The 14,218-nt window shown below is 41.6% G+C and overlaps 1 protein-coding gene across 2 annotated transcripts; it reads right to left on the bottom strand.

Moving 5' to 3' along the window:
• Positions 1 to 1,473: 1,473 nt before the first annotated feature.
• Positions 1,474 to 13,686, bottom strand: arl11 (ADP-ribosylation factor-like 11). Of its 2 annotated transcripts, none has more exons than XM_079671949.1 (5): positions 13,577 to 13,686; positions 13,371 to 13,436; positions 13,171 to 13,286; positions 12,917 to 13,094; positions 1,474 to 2,311 (listed from the first exon to the last, which is right to left on the bottom strand). In XM_079671949.1, the coding sequence occupies exons 2-5, from the start codon at positions 13,425 to 13,427 to the stop codon at positions 2,183 to 2,185; spliced, it is 480 nt and encodes a 159-aa protein (XP_079528075.1). In that variant the 5' UTR covers positions 13,428 to 13,436; positions 13,577 to 13,686; the 3' UTR covers positions 1,474 to 2,182. The 2 variants fall into 2 exon arrangements, with proteins under 2 accessions (XP_079528075.1, XP_079528074.1); XM_079671948.1 differs by having other exon boundaries at positions 13,601 to 13,686.
• Positions 13,687 to 14,218: the final 532 nt, after the last annotated feature.

Raw genomic sequence — 14,218 nt, 5'->3', positions numbered from 1 at the left:
TTACAGGTCTACAGGTCTACAGGGGGGCTTTACAGGTCTACAGGGGGCTTTACTGGTCTACAGTGGTATTTACAGGTCTTTAGGTATACAGGGGGCTTTACAGGTCTACAGGGGGCTTTACAGGTCTTCAGGTCTACAGGGGGCTTTACAGGTCTACAGGGGGCTGTACATTTCTACAGGTCTACAGGGGGCTTTACAGGTCTACAGGGGGCTTTACAGGTATTTAGGTCTACAGGGGGCTTTACAGGTCTACAGGGGGCTTTACAGGTATTTAGGTCTACAGGGGGCTTTACAGGTCTACAGGGGGCTTTACAGGTCTACAGGGGGCTTTACTGGTCTACAGGGGTATTTACAGGTCTACAGGTCTACAGGGGGGCTTTACAGGTCTACAGGGGGCTTTACAGGTCTACAGGTCTACAGGGGGGCTTTACAGGTCTACAGGGTGGCTTTGCAGGTGTTCAGGACTACAGGGAGGCTTTACATGTCTACAGGGGGGCTTTGCAGGTGTTCAGGGGCTCAGGAGCCTCATTTATAAAGCTTTGCGTATGATTCACGTTGGAAGGTGGCTTACGTAGGACAAAGCAAATAAATATGCACAAAAAATATTCTGATTTATAAAACATTGCGCACGCACGTCCTACGCCGGTTTCCCTTTATAAATCACAATCAACTCGAAATGCGGCGCAGCTTCTGCGGGCTTCCCGTCACGCTCATATTTGCCTATAAATAGTCAAAGAAATGCCCCGTATTAATATTCATTCTGACTGACTGCATGAAGAAGATCGCAGGAAATGAGGACAGAACAGCTCAAACATCTCACACCGTGTCAGGTTCTGGTTCTTTTGGGGAGGTGAGATAAATCATATTGTTTGGTGGATGCAGTTTGAACCAGAGTAGCAGCATGGAGGTCGGATCGTCACCAAAATAAATAAATAAGTGGTCCGAAAAAGATTAATGACAAAAGAAATACACATAGCCTTCCTCAGGCAGTGTGTTTGTACCGGGGACATGAGACCCCCCCCCCCCCCCCCTTGATGAGAAACTGTAAGAAATGATCGGCAAATCCCTCCGGAGTGGAGTCATGACGACTGGATCTGAATTATTTTCGTGGTTTGTGTTCCAGCTGTCGATCAGCTGTGCGCAGCGTCTCCACTGCAGCCTGTGCGTCTCTGCAGCAACTCTATATCCACCAGTTAAAGGAAAATTAAACACACGTGTTGTGTTATATTAGCCGTACAATTATCCAGATATCTGGTGTTCTTAGTTTCCATACCTCCTGTGTTTTACGAGCGACTTATCAAGTCTTGGCAAACGGCATAAAACACGGTTAAACGTGATAGTATATAAAACCGTGCTCGTATCTATAACCTATAGAAATGCAACACGGCGTCAGTTTAGACGTGATTCTGTCCTCCTGCTTACCGCATCATTTATGAGAAAACATTTCATAACATGAACACAACATATTCCAGGTGGTTTTAAATAACATATCCGTATTTATTTATTTCGCCAGTTATGTTTCTGTGTGCTCTGAGGAGTCTCAAACAGGCGTTTGTTAAATCATTTTAAGATTGGCTTTGATCAACGTTTGAAAATGAATTCTTCTTATATGATAAATGAGAGGTAACATTTTATTGATGGTATTATTTCCACATATTTCTCTCCATCCTTCCTTCTGCCAACGGTGTCGCAGTTTCTCGTCCCTCCCGTTGTTGTGCGTACCGCGTACGCATGGTTCAGAGTTTGCGTGGAGGACCGCACATTTTCCCGTCAAGTTAGTATTTTATAAATCGCAAACATTGCTTAGAAATTGGCGTACGCCATCTTTTGAGCGTACGCACCGTTTATAAATGAGACCCCAGGTCTTCAGGCATTCAGGTCTTCAGGTCTTTGCAGGTCTTCAGGTCTTTGCAAGTGTTCAGTTGTTCAGGTCTTCATGTCTTCAGGTGTTCAGGTGTTCAGGTCTTTGCAGGTGTTCAGGTGTTTAGGTCTTTGCAGGTGTTCAGATGTTCAGGTGTTCAGGTCTTTGCAGGTTTTCAGGTGTTCAGGTCTTTGCAGGTGTTCAGATGTTCAGGTGTTCAGGTCTTCGCAGGTGTTCAGGTCTTTGCAGGTGTTCAGGTGTTCAGGTCTTTGCAGGTGTTCAGGTGTTCAGGTCTTTGCAGGTGTTCAGGTCTTCAGGTCTTCAGGTCTTCTTGATGAGCTTGTGCACGGACAGGAAGGCCTGCTGGAGGCCCAGACCCTGCACAGCGCTGCAGGCCTGGATCTCCCACAGCCGGTCCACATACTGCGCCAGGTCCAGCTGCTGAGAGACCTGGGGACAGAGAGAGAACACTAGGGAACACCAGAGAACACAGAGAGAACCTTAGAGAACAGAGAGAGAACATTAGAAAACAGAGAGAGAACATTAGAAAACAGAGAGAGAGAGCCTTAGAGAACAGAGAGAGAGAGCCTTAGAGAACATCAGAGAACAGAGAGAGAACCTTAGAGAACATCAGAGAACAGAGAGAGAACCTTAGAAAGCAGAGAGAGAACCTTAGAGAAGAGAGAGAGAGCATTATAGAACATCAGAGAACAGAGAGAGAACCGTAGAGAACATCAGAGAACAGAGAGAACCTTATAGAACAGAGAGAGAGCCTTAGAGAACAGAGAGAAAAACCTTAGAGAACCTTAGAGAACAGAGAGAGAACATCAGAGAACAGAGAGAGAACATCAGAGAACAGAGAGAGAACCTTAGAGAACAGAAACAGAACCTTAGAGAACAGAGATAGAGCCTTAGAGAACATCAGAGAACAGAAAGAGAACCTTAGAGAACAGAGAGAGAGACCCTTAGAGAACATCAGAGAACAGAAAGAGAACATCAGAGAACAGAAAGAGAACAGAAAGAGAACCTTAGAGAACAGAGAGAGAACCTCAGAGAACCTTAGAGAACAGAGAGAGAACATCAGAGAACAGAGAGAGAGCCTCAGAGAACCTTAGAGAACATCAGAGAACAGAGAGAGAATCTTAGAGAACCTTAGAGAACATCAGAGAACAGAGAGAGAACCTTAGAGAACAGAGAGAGAACCTTAGAGAACAGAGAGAGAGCCTTAGAGAACATCAGAGAACAGAGAGAGAAGATCAGAGAACAGAGAGAGAGCCTTAGAGAACATCAGAGAACAGAGAGAGAACATCAGAGAACCTTAGAGAACATCAGAGAACAGAGAGCGAACCTTAGAGAACAGAAAGAGAACATCAGAGAACATAGAGAGAGCCTGAGAGAACAGAGAGAGAACCTTAGAGAACAGAGAGAGAACCTCAGAGAACCTTAGAGAAGATCAGAGAACAGAGAGAGAACCTTAGAGAACAGAGAGAGAGCCTGAGAGAACAGGGAGAACCTCAGAGAACCTTAGAGAACAGAGAGAGACTATCAGAGAACAGAGAGAGAGTCTGAGAGAACAGGAAGAACCTCAAAGAACCTTAGAGAACAGAGAGAGAAGATCAGAGAACAGAGAGAGAGCCTTAGAGAACATCAGAGAACAGAGAGAGAACATCAGAGAACCTTAGAGAACATCAGAGAACAGAGAGCGAACCTTAGAGAACAGAGAGAGAGCCTTAGAGAACATCAGAGAACAGAGAGAGAACATCAGAGAACCTTAGAGAACATCAGAGAACAGAGAGCGAACCTTAGAGAACAGAAAGAGAACATCAGAGAACATAGAGAGAGCCTGAGAGAACAGAGAGAGAACCTTAGAGAACAGAGAGAGAACCTCAGAGAACCTTAGAGAAGATCAGAGAACAGAGAGAGAACCTTAGAGAACAGAGAGAGAGCCTGAGAGAACAGGGAGAACCTCAGAGAACCTTAGAGAACAGAGAGAGACTATCAGAGAACAGAGAGAGAGTCTGAGAGAACAGGAAGAACCTCAAAGAACCTTAGAGAACAGAGAGAGAATATCAGAGAACAGAGAGAGAGCCTGAGAGAACAGGGAGAACCTCAGAGAACCTTAGAGAACATCAGAGAACAGAGAGAGAACATCAGAGAACAGAGAGAGAGAACCTTAGAGAACAGAGAGAGAATATCAGAGAACAGAGAGAGAGAACCTTAGAGAACAGAGAAAGAACCTTAGAGAACAGAGAGAGAGCCTTAGAGAACCTCAGAGAACCTTAGAGAAGATAAGAGAACAGAGAGAGAACCTTAGAGAACAGAGAGAGAGCCTTAGAGAACCTCAGAGAACCTTAGAGAAGATCAGAGAACAGAGAGAGAACCTTAGAGAACAGAGAGAGAACATCAGAGAACAGAGAGAGAGCCTGAGAGAACAGAGAGAGAACCTCAGAGAACCGTAGAGAACATCAGAGAACAGAGAGAGAACCTTAGAGAACAGAGAGAGAACCTCAGAGAACAGAGAGAGAACAGAGAGAGAACATCAGAGAACATAGAGAGAGCCTTAGAGAACCTTAGAGAACATCAGAGAACAGAGAGAGAACCTTAGAGGACCTTAGAGAACATCAGAGAACAGAGAGAGAACCTTAGAGAGCCTTAGAGAACAGAGAGAGAACCTCAGAGAACCTTAGAGAACATCAGAGAACAGAGAGAGAAGATCAGAGAACAGAGAGAGAACCTTAGAGAGCCTTAGAGAACAGAGAGAGAACCTCAGAGAACCTTAGAGAACATTAGAGAACAGAGAGAGAACCTTAGAGAACAGAGAGAGAACATCAGAGAACAGAGAGAGAGCCTTAGAGAACAGAGAGAGAACCTTAGAGAACAGAGAGAGAACCTCAGAGAACCTTAGAGAAGATCAGAGAACAGAGAGAGAACCTTAGAGAACCTTAGAGAAGATCAGAGAACAGAGAGAGAACCTTAGAGAACAGAAAGAGAACCTCAGAGAACCTTAGAGAAGATCAGAGAACAGAGAGAGAACCTTAGAGAACAGAGAGAGAACATCAGAGAACAGAGAGAGAACCTTAGAGAACAGAGAGAGAACATCAGAGAACAGAGAGAGAGCCTGAGAGAACAGAGAGAATCTCAGAGAACCTTAGAGAACATCAGAGAACCTTAGAGAACAGAGAGAGAACATCAGAGAACAGAGAGAGAGCCTGAGAGAACAGAGAGAACCTCAGAGAACCTTAGAGAACATCAGAGAACAGAGAGAGAACCTTAGAGAACATCAGAGAACAGAGAGAGAACCTTAGAGAACAGAGACAGAACCTTAGAGAACAGAGAGAGAGCCTTAGAGAACCTCAGAGAACCTTAGAGAAGATCAGAGAACCGAGAGAGAACCTTAGAGAACAGAGAGAGAGCCTGAGAGAACAGAGAGAGAACCTCAGAGAACATCAGAGAACAGAGAGAGAGCCTTAGAGAACATCAGAGAACAGAGAGAGAACCTCAGAGAACATCAGAGAACAGAGAGAGAACCTTAGAGAACCTCAGAGAACCTTAGAGAAGATCAGAGAACAGAGACAGAACCTTAGAGAACAGAGAGAGAGCCTTAGAGAACCTCAGAGAACTTTAGAGAAGATCAGAGAACAGAGAGAGAACCTTAGAGAACAGAGAGAGAGCCTTAGAGAACCTCAGAGAACTTTAGAGAAGATCAGAGAACAGAGAGAGAACCTTAGAGAACAGAGAGAGAGCCTGAGAGAACAGAGAGAGAACCTCAGAGAACATCAGAGAACAGAGAGAGAACCTTAGAGAACCTCAGAGAACCTCAGAGAACCTTAGAGAACAGAGAGAGAACATCAGAGAACAGAGAGAGAGCCTGAGAGAACAGAGAGAACCTCAGAGAACCTTAGAGAACATCAGAGAACAGAGAGAGAACATCAGAGAACAGAGAGAGAACCTTAGAGAACAGAGAGAGAGCCTTATGGCGCATTCACACTACAACGCGGAGCTCGCTTTAAGCGTGCCGAGCCGTGCAGGGCCTGTTTTTGGTTGCGCTCACACTCGGCCTAGTTTTGGCCCGGGGCTACTTTTTCACCTTTTTTCTGGCCCGACTAAATCGTGGTTCTATCGAGGCCAACAACCAGGCTGAGTCGGGCTGAGTTTGCTAAACTAGAGAGAGAATCGATGTCAAAGGGGCTACAACTACAACAAGATGAACATATTTGACCGTGATGTAATTGTAATACACGTTTCAAAATGATGCCGAAGTAACAACATACTGATACCGGTTAGTAAAAACCATGAATTAATGCTTTGACTAGTCTGCAGAAAGACGGCAGGCGAAAAACCTTTTAAAATGCGTGTTTTCTAAATGGAGCTTGGCTAAGCTAACGCAGTATATGCTCCGACCGTCCACACTCACAACAACGGCCTACAGACATAAATAAACCAGCGACTGTATTCGCCATGACACAGACAGTCTGCGGTTTGGACTTGTTTAACTTTTGTCTAGTTTCTGAACAGATATGAAGAGCTGTGAGTTCTGAGTGCTAAGAGCTAACGGCTGTGTTGTTTTTCTGGGGCGCTCATTGAAGATGACGTCACGGCTCCGCCTACACTGTGTTACTATAGATACTACCCCAGTTCCTAAACTGTAATGTGAGCGCAGCATTAAAGTGAGCCGGGCCTAATAAGGCCTTACCAAATCGAGCGAGGCCGAGCGAGGCCTGTAGTGTAAATGTGCCATTAGAGAACATCCGAGAACAGAGAGAGAACTTTAGAGAACAGAGACAGAACCTTAGAGAACAGAGAGAGAGCCTGAGAGAACAGAGAGAGGACCTCAGAGAACCTTAGAGAACCTCAGAGAACAGAGAGAGAACCTTAGAGAACAGAGAGAGAACCTTAGAGAACAGAGAGAGAGAGCCTTAGAGAACAGAGAGAGAACAGAGAGATAACCTTAGTTCTGGTTCTGTATGTTCTGGTTCTGTATGATGAGGTTTTGGTTCTGTTTTATGTAGTTCTGGTTCTCTATGTTCTGGTTCTGAATGATGTAGTTATGGTTCTTTATGTTCTGGTTCTCAATGATGTAGTTATGGTTCTTTATGTTCTGGTTCTGAATGATGTAGTTATGGTTCTTTATGTTCTGGTTCTGTATGATGTAGTGCTGGTTCTGTATGTTCTGGTTCTGTATTATGTAGTTCTGGTTCTGTATGTTCTGGTTCTGTATGTTCTGGTTCTGAATGATGTAGTTATGGTTCTTTATGTTCTGGTTCTGTATGATGAAGTGCTTGTTCTGTATGTTCTGGTTCTAAATGATGTAGTTATGGTTCTGTATGTTCTGGTTCTGAATGATGTAGTGATGGTTCTGTATTATGTAGTTCTGGTTCTGTATGTTCTGGTTCTGTATTATGTAGTTCGGGTTCTGTATGCTCTGGTTCTGATAATGTAGTTATGGTTCTGTATGCTCTAGTTCTGTATGTTCTGTATTATGTAGTTCCGGTTCTGTATGTTCTGGTTCTGTATGATGTAGTGCTGGTTCTGTATGCTCTGGTTCTGAATGATGTAGTTATGGTTCTGTATGCTCTAGTTCTGTATGTTCTGTATTATGTAGTTCTGGTTCTGTATGTTCTGGTTCTGTATGATGTAGTGCTGGTTATGTAGGTTCTGGTTCTGAATGATGTAGTGCTGGTTCTGTATGCTCTGGTTCTGAATGATGTAGTTATGGTTCTGTATGTTCTGGTTCTGTATTATGTAGTTCTGGTTCTTTATGTTCTGGTTCTGAATGATGTAGTACTGGTTCTATATTATGTAGTTCTGGTTCTGTATGTTCTGGTTCTGAATGATGTAGTTATGGTTCTGTATGTTCTGTTTCTGTATTATTTAGTGCTGGTTCTGTATGTTCTGGTTCTGAATGATGTAGTTATGGTTCTGTATTATGTAGTTCTGGTTCTGTATGTTCTGGTTCTGAATGATGTAGTGCTGGTTCTGTATTATGTAGTTCTGATTATGTATGTTCTGGTTCTGAATGATGTAGTTATGGTTCTGTATGTTCTGGTTCTGTATTATGTAGTGCTGGTTCTGTATGTTCTGGTTCTGAATGATATAGTTCTGGTTCTGTATTATGTAGTTCTGATTCTGTATGTTCTGGTTCTGAATGATGTAGTTCTGTTTCTGTGTGTTCTGGTTCTGTATTATGTAGTTCTGGTTCTGTATGATGTGGTTCTGAATGATGTAGTGCTGATTATGTATGTTCTGGTTCTGTATGTTCTGGTTCTGTATTCTGTAGTTCTGGTTCTGTATGTTCTGGTTCTCTATTATGTAGTTCTGGTTCTGTATTATGTAGTGCTGGTTCTGTATGTTCTGGTTCTGAATGATGTAGTTATGGTTCTGTATTATGTAGTTCTGGTTCTGTATGTTCTGGTTCTGAATGATGTAGTGCTGGTTCTGTATTATGTAGTTCTGATTATGTATGTTCTGGTTCTGAATGATGTAGTTATGGTTCTGTATGTTCTGGTTCTGTATTATGTAGTGCTGGTTCTGTATGATGTAGTGCTGGTTCTGTATGTTCTGGTTCTGAATGATGTAGTTCTGGTTCTGTATGTTCTGGTTCGGAATGATGTAGTGCTGGTTCTGGATTATGTAGTTCTGGTTCTGTTTGATCTGGTTCTGAATGATGTAGTTATGGTTCTGTATGTTCTGGTTCTGTATTATGTAGTGCTGGTTCTGTATGTTCTGGTTCTGAATGATGTAGTTCTGGTTCTGTATTATGTGGTTTTGGTTCTGTATGTTCTGGTTCTGAATGATGTAGTTATGGTTCTGTGTGTTCTGGTTCTGTATTATGTAGTTCTGGTTCTGTATGATCTGGTTCTGAATGATGTAGTGCTGGTTCTGTATTATGTAGTTATGGTTCTGTATGATCTGGTTCTGAATGATGTAGTGCTGGTTCTGTATTATGTAGTTCTGGTTCTGTATGTTCTGGTTCTGAATGATGTAGTTATGGTTCTGTATGTTCTGGTTCTGAATGATGTAGTTATGGTTCTGTATGTTATTGTTCTGTATTATGTAGTTCTGGTTCTGTATGTTCTGGTTCTGAATGATGTAGTGCTAGTTCTGTATGTTCTGGTTCTAAATGATATAGTTATGGTTCTGTATGTTCTGGTTCTGTATTATGTAGTTCTGGTTCTGTATGTTCTGGTTCTGAATGATGTAGTGCTAGTTCTGTATGTTCTGGTTCTGAATGATGTAGTTATGGTTCTGTATGTTCTGGTTCTGTATTATGTAGTGCTGGTTCTGTATGTTCTGGTTCTGAATGATGTAGTTCTGGTTCTGTATGTTAGGGTTCTGTATTATGTAGTTCTGGTTCTGTATGATCTGGTTCTGAATGATGTAGTGCTGGTTCTTTATTATGTAGTTATGGTTCTATATGTTCTGGTTCTGTATGATATAGTGCTGATTATGTATGTTCTGGTTCTGTATGTTCTGGTTCTGTATTATGTAGTGCTGTTTCTGTATGATGTAGTGCTGGTTCTGTATGTTCTGGTTCGGAATGATGTATGCTGGTTATGTATTATGTAGTTCTGGTTCTGTATGATCTGGTTCTGAATGATGGAGTGCTGGTTCTGTATTATGTAGTTCTGGTTCTGTATGTTCTGGTTCTGAAGGATGTAGTTCTGGTTCTGTATGTTCTGGTTCTGAATGATGTAGTGCTGGTTCTGTGTTATGTAGTTCTGGTTCTGTATGTTCTGGTTCTGAATGATGTAGTTATGGTTCTGTATGTTATTGTTCTGTATTATGTAGTTCTGGTTCTGTATCTTCTGGTTCTGAATGATGTAGTGCTAGTTCTGTATGTTCTGGTTCTAAATGATATAGTTATGGTTATGTATGTTCTGGTTTTGTATGCTCTGGTTCTGTATATTCTGGTTCTGAATGATGTAGTGCTGGTTCTGTATGCTCTGTTTCTGTATGTTCTGGTTCTGAATGATGTAGTTCTGTATGTTCTGGTTCTGAATGATGTAGTTCTGGTTCTGTATGTTCTGTTTCTGAATAATGTAGTTCTGTATGTTCTGGTTCTGAATGATGTAGTTCTGGTTCTGTATGTTCTGGTTCTGAATGATGTAGTTATTGTTCTGTATGCTCTGGTTCTGTTTGATGTAGTTATGGTTCTGAATGATGTAGTTCTGTATGTTCTGGTTCTGTATGATGTAGTGCTGGTTCTGTATGTTCTGGTTCTGAATGATGTAGTTATTGTTCTGTATGCTCTGGTTCTGTTTGATGTAGTTATGGTTCTGTATGCTCTAGTTCGGTATGCTCTGTATGATGTAGTTATGGTTCTGTATGTTCTGGTTCTGAATGATGTAGTTATGGTTCTTTATGTGCTGGTTCTGTATGATGTAGTGCTGGTTCTGTATGTTCTGGTTCTGTATTATGTAGTTCTGGTTCTGTATGTTCTGGTTTTGTATGTTCTGGTTCTGAATGATGTAGTTATGGTGCTTTATGTTGTGGTTCTGTATGATGTAGTGCTTGTTCTGTATGTTCTGGTTCTAAATGATGTAGTTATGGTTCTGTATGTTCTGGTTCTGAATGATGTAGTGATGGTTCTGTATTATGTAGTTCTGGTTCTGTATGTTCTGGTTCTGTATTATGTAGTTCTGGTTCTGTATGCTCTGGTTCTGAATAATGTAGTTATGGTTCTGTATGCTCTAGTTCTGTATGTTCTGTATTATGTAGATCTGGTTCTGTATGTTCTGGTTCTGTATGATGTAGTGCTGGTTCTGTAGGTTCTGGTTCTGAATGATGTAGTGCTGGTTCTGTATGCTCTGGTTCTGAATGATGTAGTTATGGTTCTGTATGTTCTGGTTCTGTATTATGTAGTTCTGGTTCTTTATGTTCTGGTTCTGAATGATGTAGTACTGGTTCTATATTATGTAGTTCTGGTTCTGTATTTTCTGGTTCTGAATGATGTAGTTATGGTTCTGTATGTTCTGGTTCTGTATATGTAGTGCTGGTTCTGTATGTTCTGGTTCTGAATGATGTAGTTATGGTTCTGTATTATGTAGTTATGGTTCTGTGTGTTCTGGTTCTGTATAATGTCGTGCTGATTATGTATGTTCTGGTTCTGTATGTTCTGGTTCTGTATTATGTAGTGCTGTTTCTGTATGATGTAGTGATGGTTCTGTATGTTCTGGTTCTGAATTATGTAGTTCTGGTTCTGTATGTTCTGGTTCGGAATGATGTAGTGCTGGTTATGTATTATGTAGTTCTGGTTCTGTATGATCTGGTTCTGAATGATGTAGTGCTGGTTCTGTATTATGTAGTTCTGGTTCTGTATGTTCTGGTTCTGAATGATGTAGTTATGGTTCTGTATGTTCTGGTTCTGAATGATGTAGTTATGGTTCTGTATGTTATTGTTCTGTATTATGTAGTTCTGGTTCTGTATGTTCTGGTTCTGAATGATGTAGTGCTAGTTCTGTATGTTCTGGTTCTAAATGATATAGTTATGGTTATGTATGTTCTGGTTTTGTATGCTCTGGTTCTGTATGTTCTGGTTCTGAATGATGTAGTTATGGTTCTGTATGTTCTGGTTATGTATGAAGTAGTGCTGGTTCTGTATGCTCTGTTTCTGTATGTTCTGGTTCTGAATGATGTAGTTATGGTTCTGTATGTTCTGGTTCTGTATTATGTAGTGCTGGTTCTGTATGTTCTGGTTCTGAATGATGTAGTTCTGGTTCTGTATTATGTAGTTCTGGTTCTGTATGTTCTGGTTCTGAATGATGTAGTTATGGTTCTGTGTGTTAGGGTTCTGTATTATGTAGTTCTGGTTCTGTATGATCTGGTTCTGAATGATGTAGTGCTGGTTCTTTATTATGTAGTTATGGTTCTATATGTTCTGGTTCTGTATGATGTAGTGCTGATTATGTATGTTCTGGTTCTGTATGTTCTGGTTCTGTATTATGTAGTGCTGTTTCTGTATGATGTAGTGCTGGTTCTGTATGTTCTGGTTCGGAATGATGTATGCTGGTTATGTATTATGTAGTTCTGGTTCTGTATGATCTGGTTCTGAATGATGGAGTGCTGCTTCTGTATTATGTAGTTCTGGTTCTGTATGTTCTGCTTCTGAAGGATGTAGTTCTGGTTCTGTATGTTCTGGTTCTGAATGATGTAGTGCTGGTTCTGTGTTATGTAGTTCTGGTTCTGTATGTTCTGGTTCTGAATGATGTAGTTATGGTTCTGCATGTTATTGTTCTGTATTATGTAGTTCTGGTTCTGTATCTTCTGGTTCTGAATGATGTAGTGCTAGTTCTGTATGTTCTGGTTCTAAATGATATAGTTATGGTTATGTATGTTCTGGTTTTGTATGCTCTGGTTCTGTATGTTCTGGTTCTGAATGATGTAGTGCTGGTTCTGTATGCTCTGTTTCTGTATGTTCTGGTTCTGAATGATGTAGTTCTGTATGTTCTGGTTCTGAATGATGTAGTTCTGGTTCTGTATGTTCTGGTTCTGAATGATGTAGTTCTGTATGTTCTGGTTCTGAATGATGTAATTCTGGTTCTGTATGTTCTGGTTCTGAATGATGTAGTTATGGTTCTGAATGATGTAGTTCTGTATGTCCTGGTTCTGTATGATGTAGTGCTGGTTCTGTATGTTCTGGTTCTGAATGATGTAGTTATTGTTCTGTATGCTCTGGTTCTGTTTGATGTAGTTATGGTTCTGTATGCTCTAGTTATGTATGCTCTGTATGATGTAGTTCTGGTTCTGTATGTTCTGGTTCTGAATGATGTAGTGCTGGTTCTGTATGTCCTGTATGATGTAGTCCTGGTTCTGTATGTTCTGGTTCTGAATGATGTAGTTATGGTTCTGTATGCTCTGTATTATGTAGTTCTGGTTCTGTATGTTCTGGTTCTGAATGATGTAGTTATGGTTCTGTATGCTCTGGTTCTGTATGATGTAGTGTTGGTTCTGTGTGCTCTGGTTCTGTATGTTCTGGTTCTGAATGATGTAATTCTGTATGTTCTGGTTCTGAATGATATAGTGCTGGTTCTGCAGGCGGTTCTGCTGGTTCCGTACCTCCCTGATGGTCATGGAGTTGGGCCTGTCCTTCTTGTTGGCCAGAACTATGAGAGGAACGTCTCTGAGGTTCTCCTCACTCAGAACCTTCTTCAGGACCTTCTGGGCCTCAGGCAGTCGAGCCGGGTCGCTGCTGTCCACGACGAAGACCAGGGCCCGGCAGTCCTCCAGGTAGAACCTGAAGGGGGGGTTTGTTCACATGTTTGTTGTATATATTTTGGTCTGTTGTTGTTGTTGTTGTTGTTGTTGTTTACCTCCAGTTGGCTCTCATACTCTTCTGCCCTCCCACGTCCCAGATAGTGAGAGACGTCTTCTTGTCCAGATCCAGAGTCCCCACGTTGAAGCCGATGGTGGGAGACGTGTCCATAACCTGGGACACAACAACACTTGTTATTGTTTACACCTCGGAGACAACAACACCTGTTATTGTTTAGTGTGTAAACATGAGGCTCACCTGTCCGGTCAGCAGCCGGGCCAACAGAGTGGATTTACCTGCAGAGTCCAAACCCATCAGGATCACCTGAACTCAGGAAGGACAGGTACACATCAACACGTATCAATATACAATACATGAAGTCAATATAATTAATACAACCAATATAAATGATCACAGTCTGTTGTACGCTGCACATTAAGTAAAAGGAGCTCAGATAGATCTACCTGAGGGGCTCAGGTGAGATTTACCTGAGGGGCTCTGGAGCTGTGAGACAAACCCATTAATAATATTCTTCTTCTTCTTCTTCTTCTTCTTCTGTGAACCTTCTTCTTCTCTCAAAACGACAGACTGAAACTCACCTGTCCAGTGTCTCTCAGGTGTGTTCAGCAGCAGCCAATTAGAGCAGCCCATGGGACCATGTGACCCGTCTGACTGCATTTCTGAACCTGAGTTTTCTGCTGATTTACATCATCAGAAACTGCCCTGAGATTATATTCAAAGTACCTGAGGCAGGGACACGTATATATAATATGCGTTTAATAAATACTCGAAATACTCAGAGACAGGGACAGGTATACATAGTGTGTTTAATACTCAGAGACAGGTATACATAGAGTGTGTTTAATACTCAGAGACAGGTATACATAGAGTGTGTTTAATACTCAGAGACAGGTATACATAGAGTGTGTTTAATACTCAGAGACAGGTATACATAGAGTGTGTTTAATACTCAGAGACAGGTATACATAGAGTGTGTTTAATACTCAGAGACAGGTATACATAGAGTGTGTTTAATACTCAGAGACAGGTATACATAGAGTGTGTTTAATACTCAGAGACAGGTATACATAGAGTGTGTTTAATAC

The sequence above is a fragment of the Notothenia rossii genome (genome assembly GCF_949606895.1).
Source record: "Notothenia rossii genome assembly, chromosome: 3".
Classification (NCBI taxonomy): Eukaryota; Metazoa; Chordata; class Actinopteri; order Perciformes; family Nototheniidae; genus Notothenia; species Notothenia rossii.
This window is presented reverse-complemented; position numbering and strand designations above follow the sequence as displayed.

What these genes read in the sequence shown, in the direction of transcription:
- arl11 (XM_079671948.1), bottom strand. Translation starts at nt 13,633, where the DNA reads ATGGGTTTGTCTCACAGCTCCAGAGCCCCTCAG. An exon ending in CCCGGCTGCTGACCGGACAG is followed by an intron (nt 13,287 to 13,370) that starts GTGAGCCTCATG and finishes GTTGTGTCCCAG; the next exon opens with GTTATGGACACGTCTCCCAC. An exon ending in AGTATGAGAGCCAACTGGAG is followed by an intron (nt 13,095 to 13,170) that starts GTAAACAACAAC and finishes CCCCCCCTTCAG; the next exon opens with GTTCTACCTGGAGGACTGCC.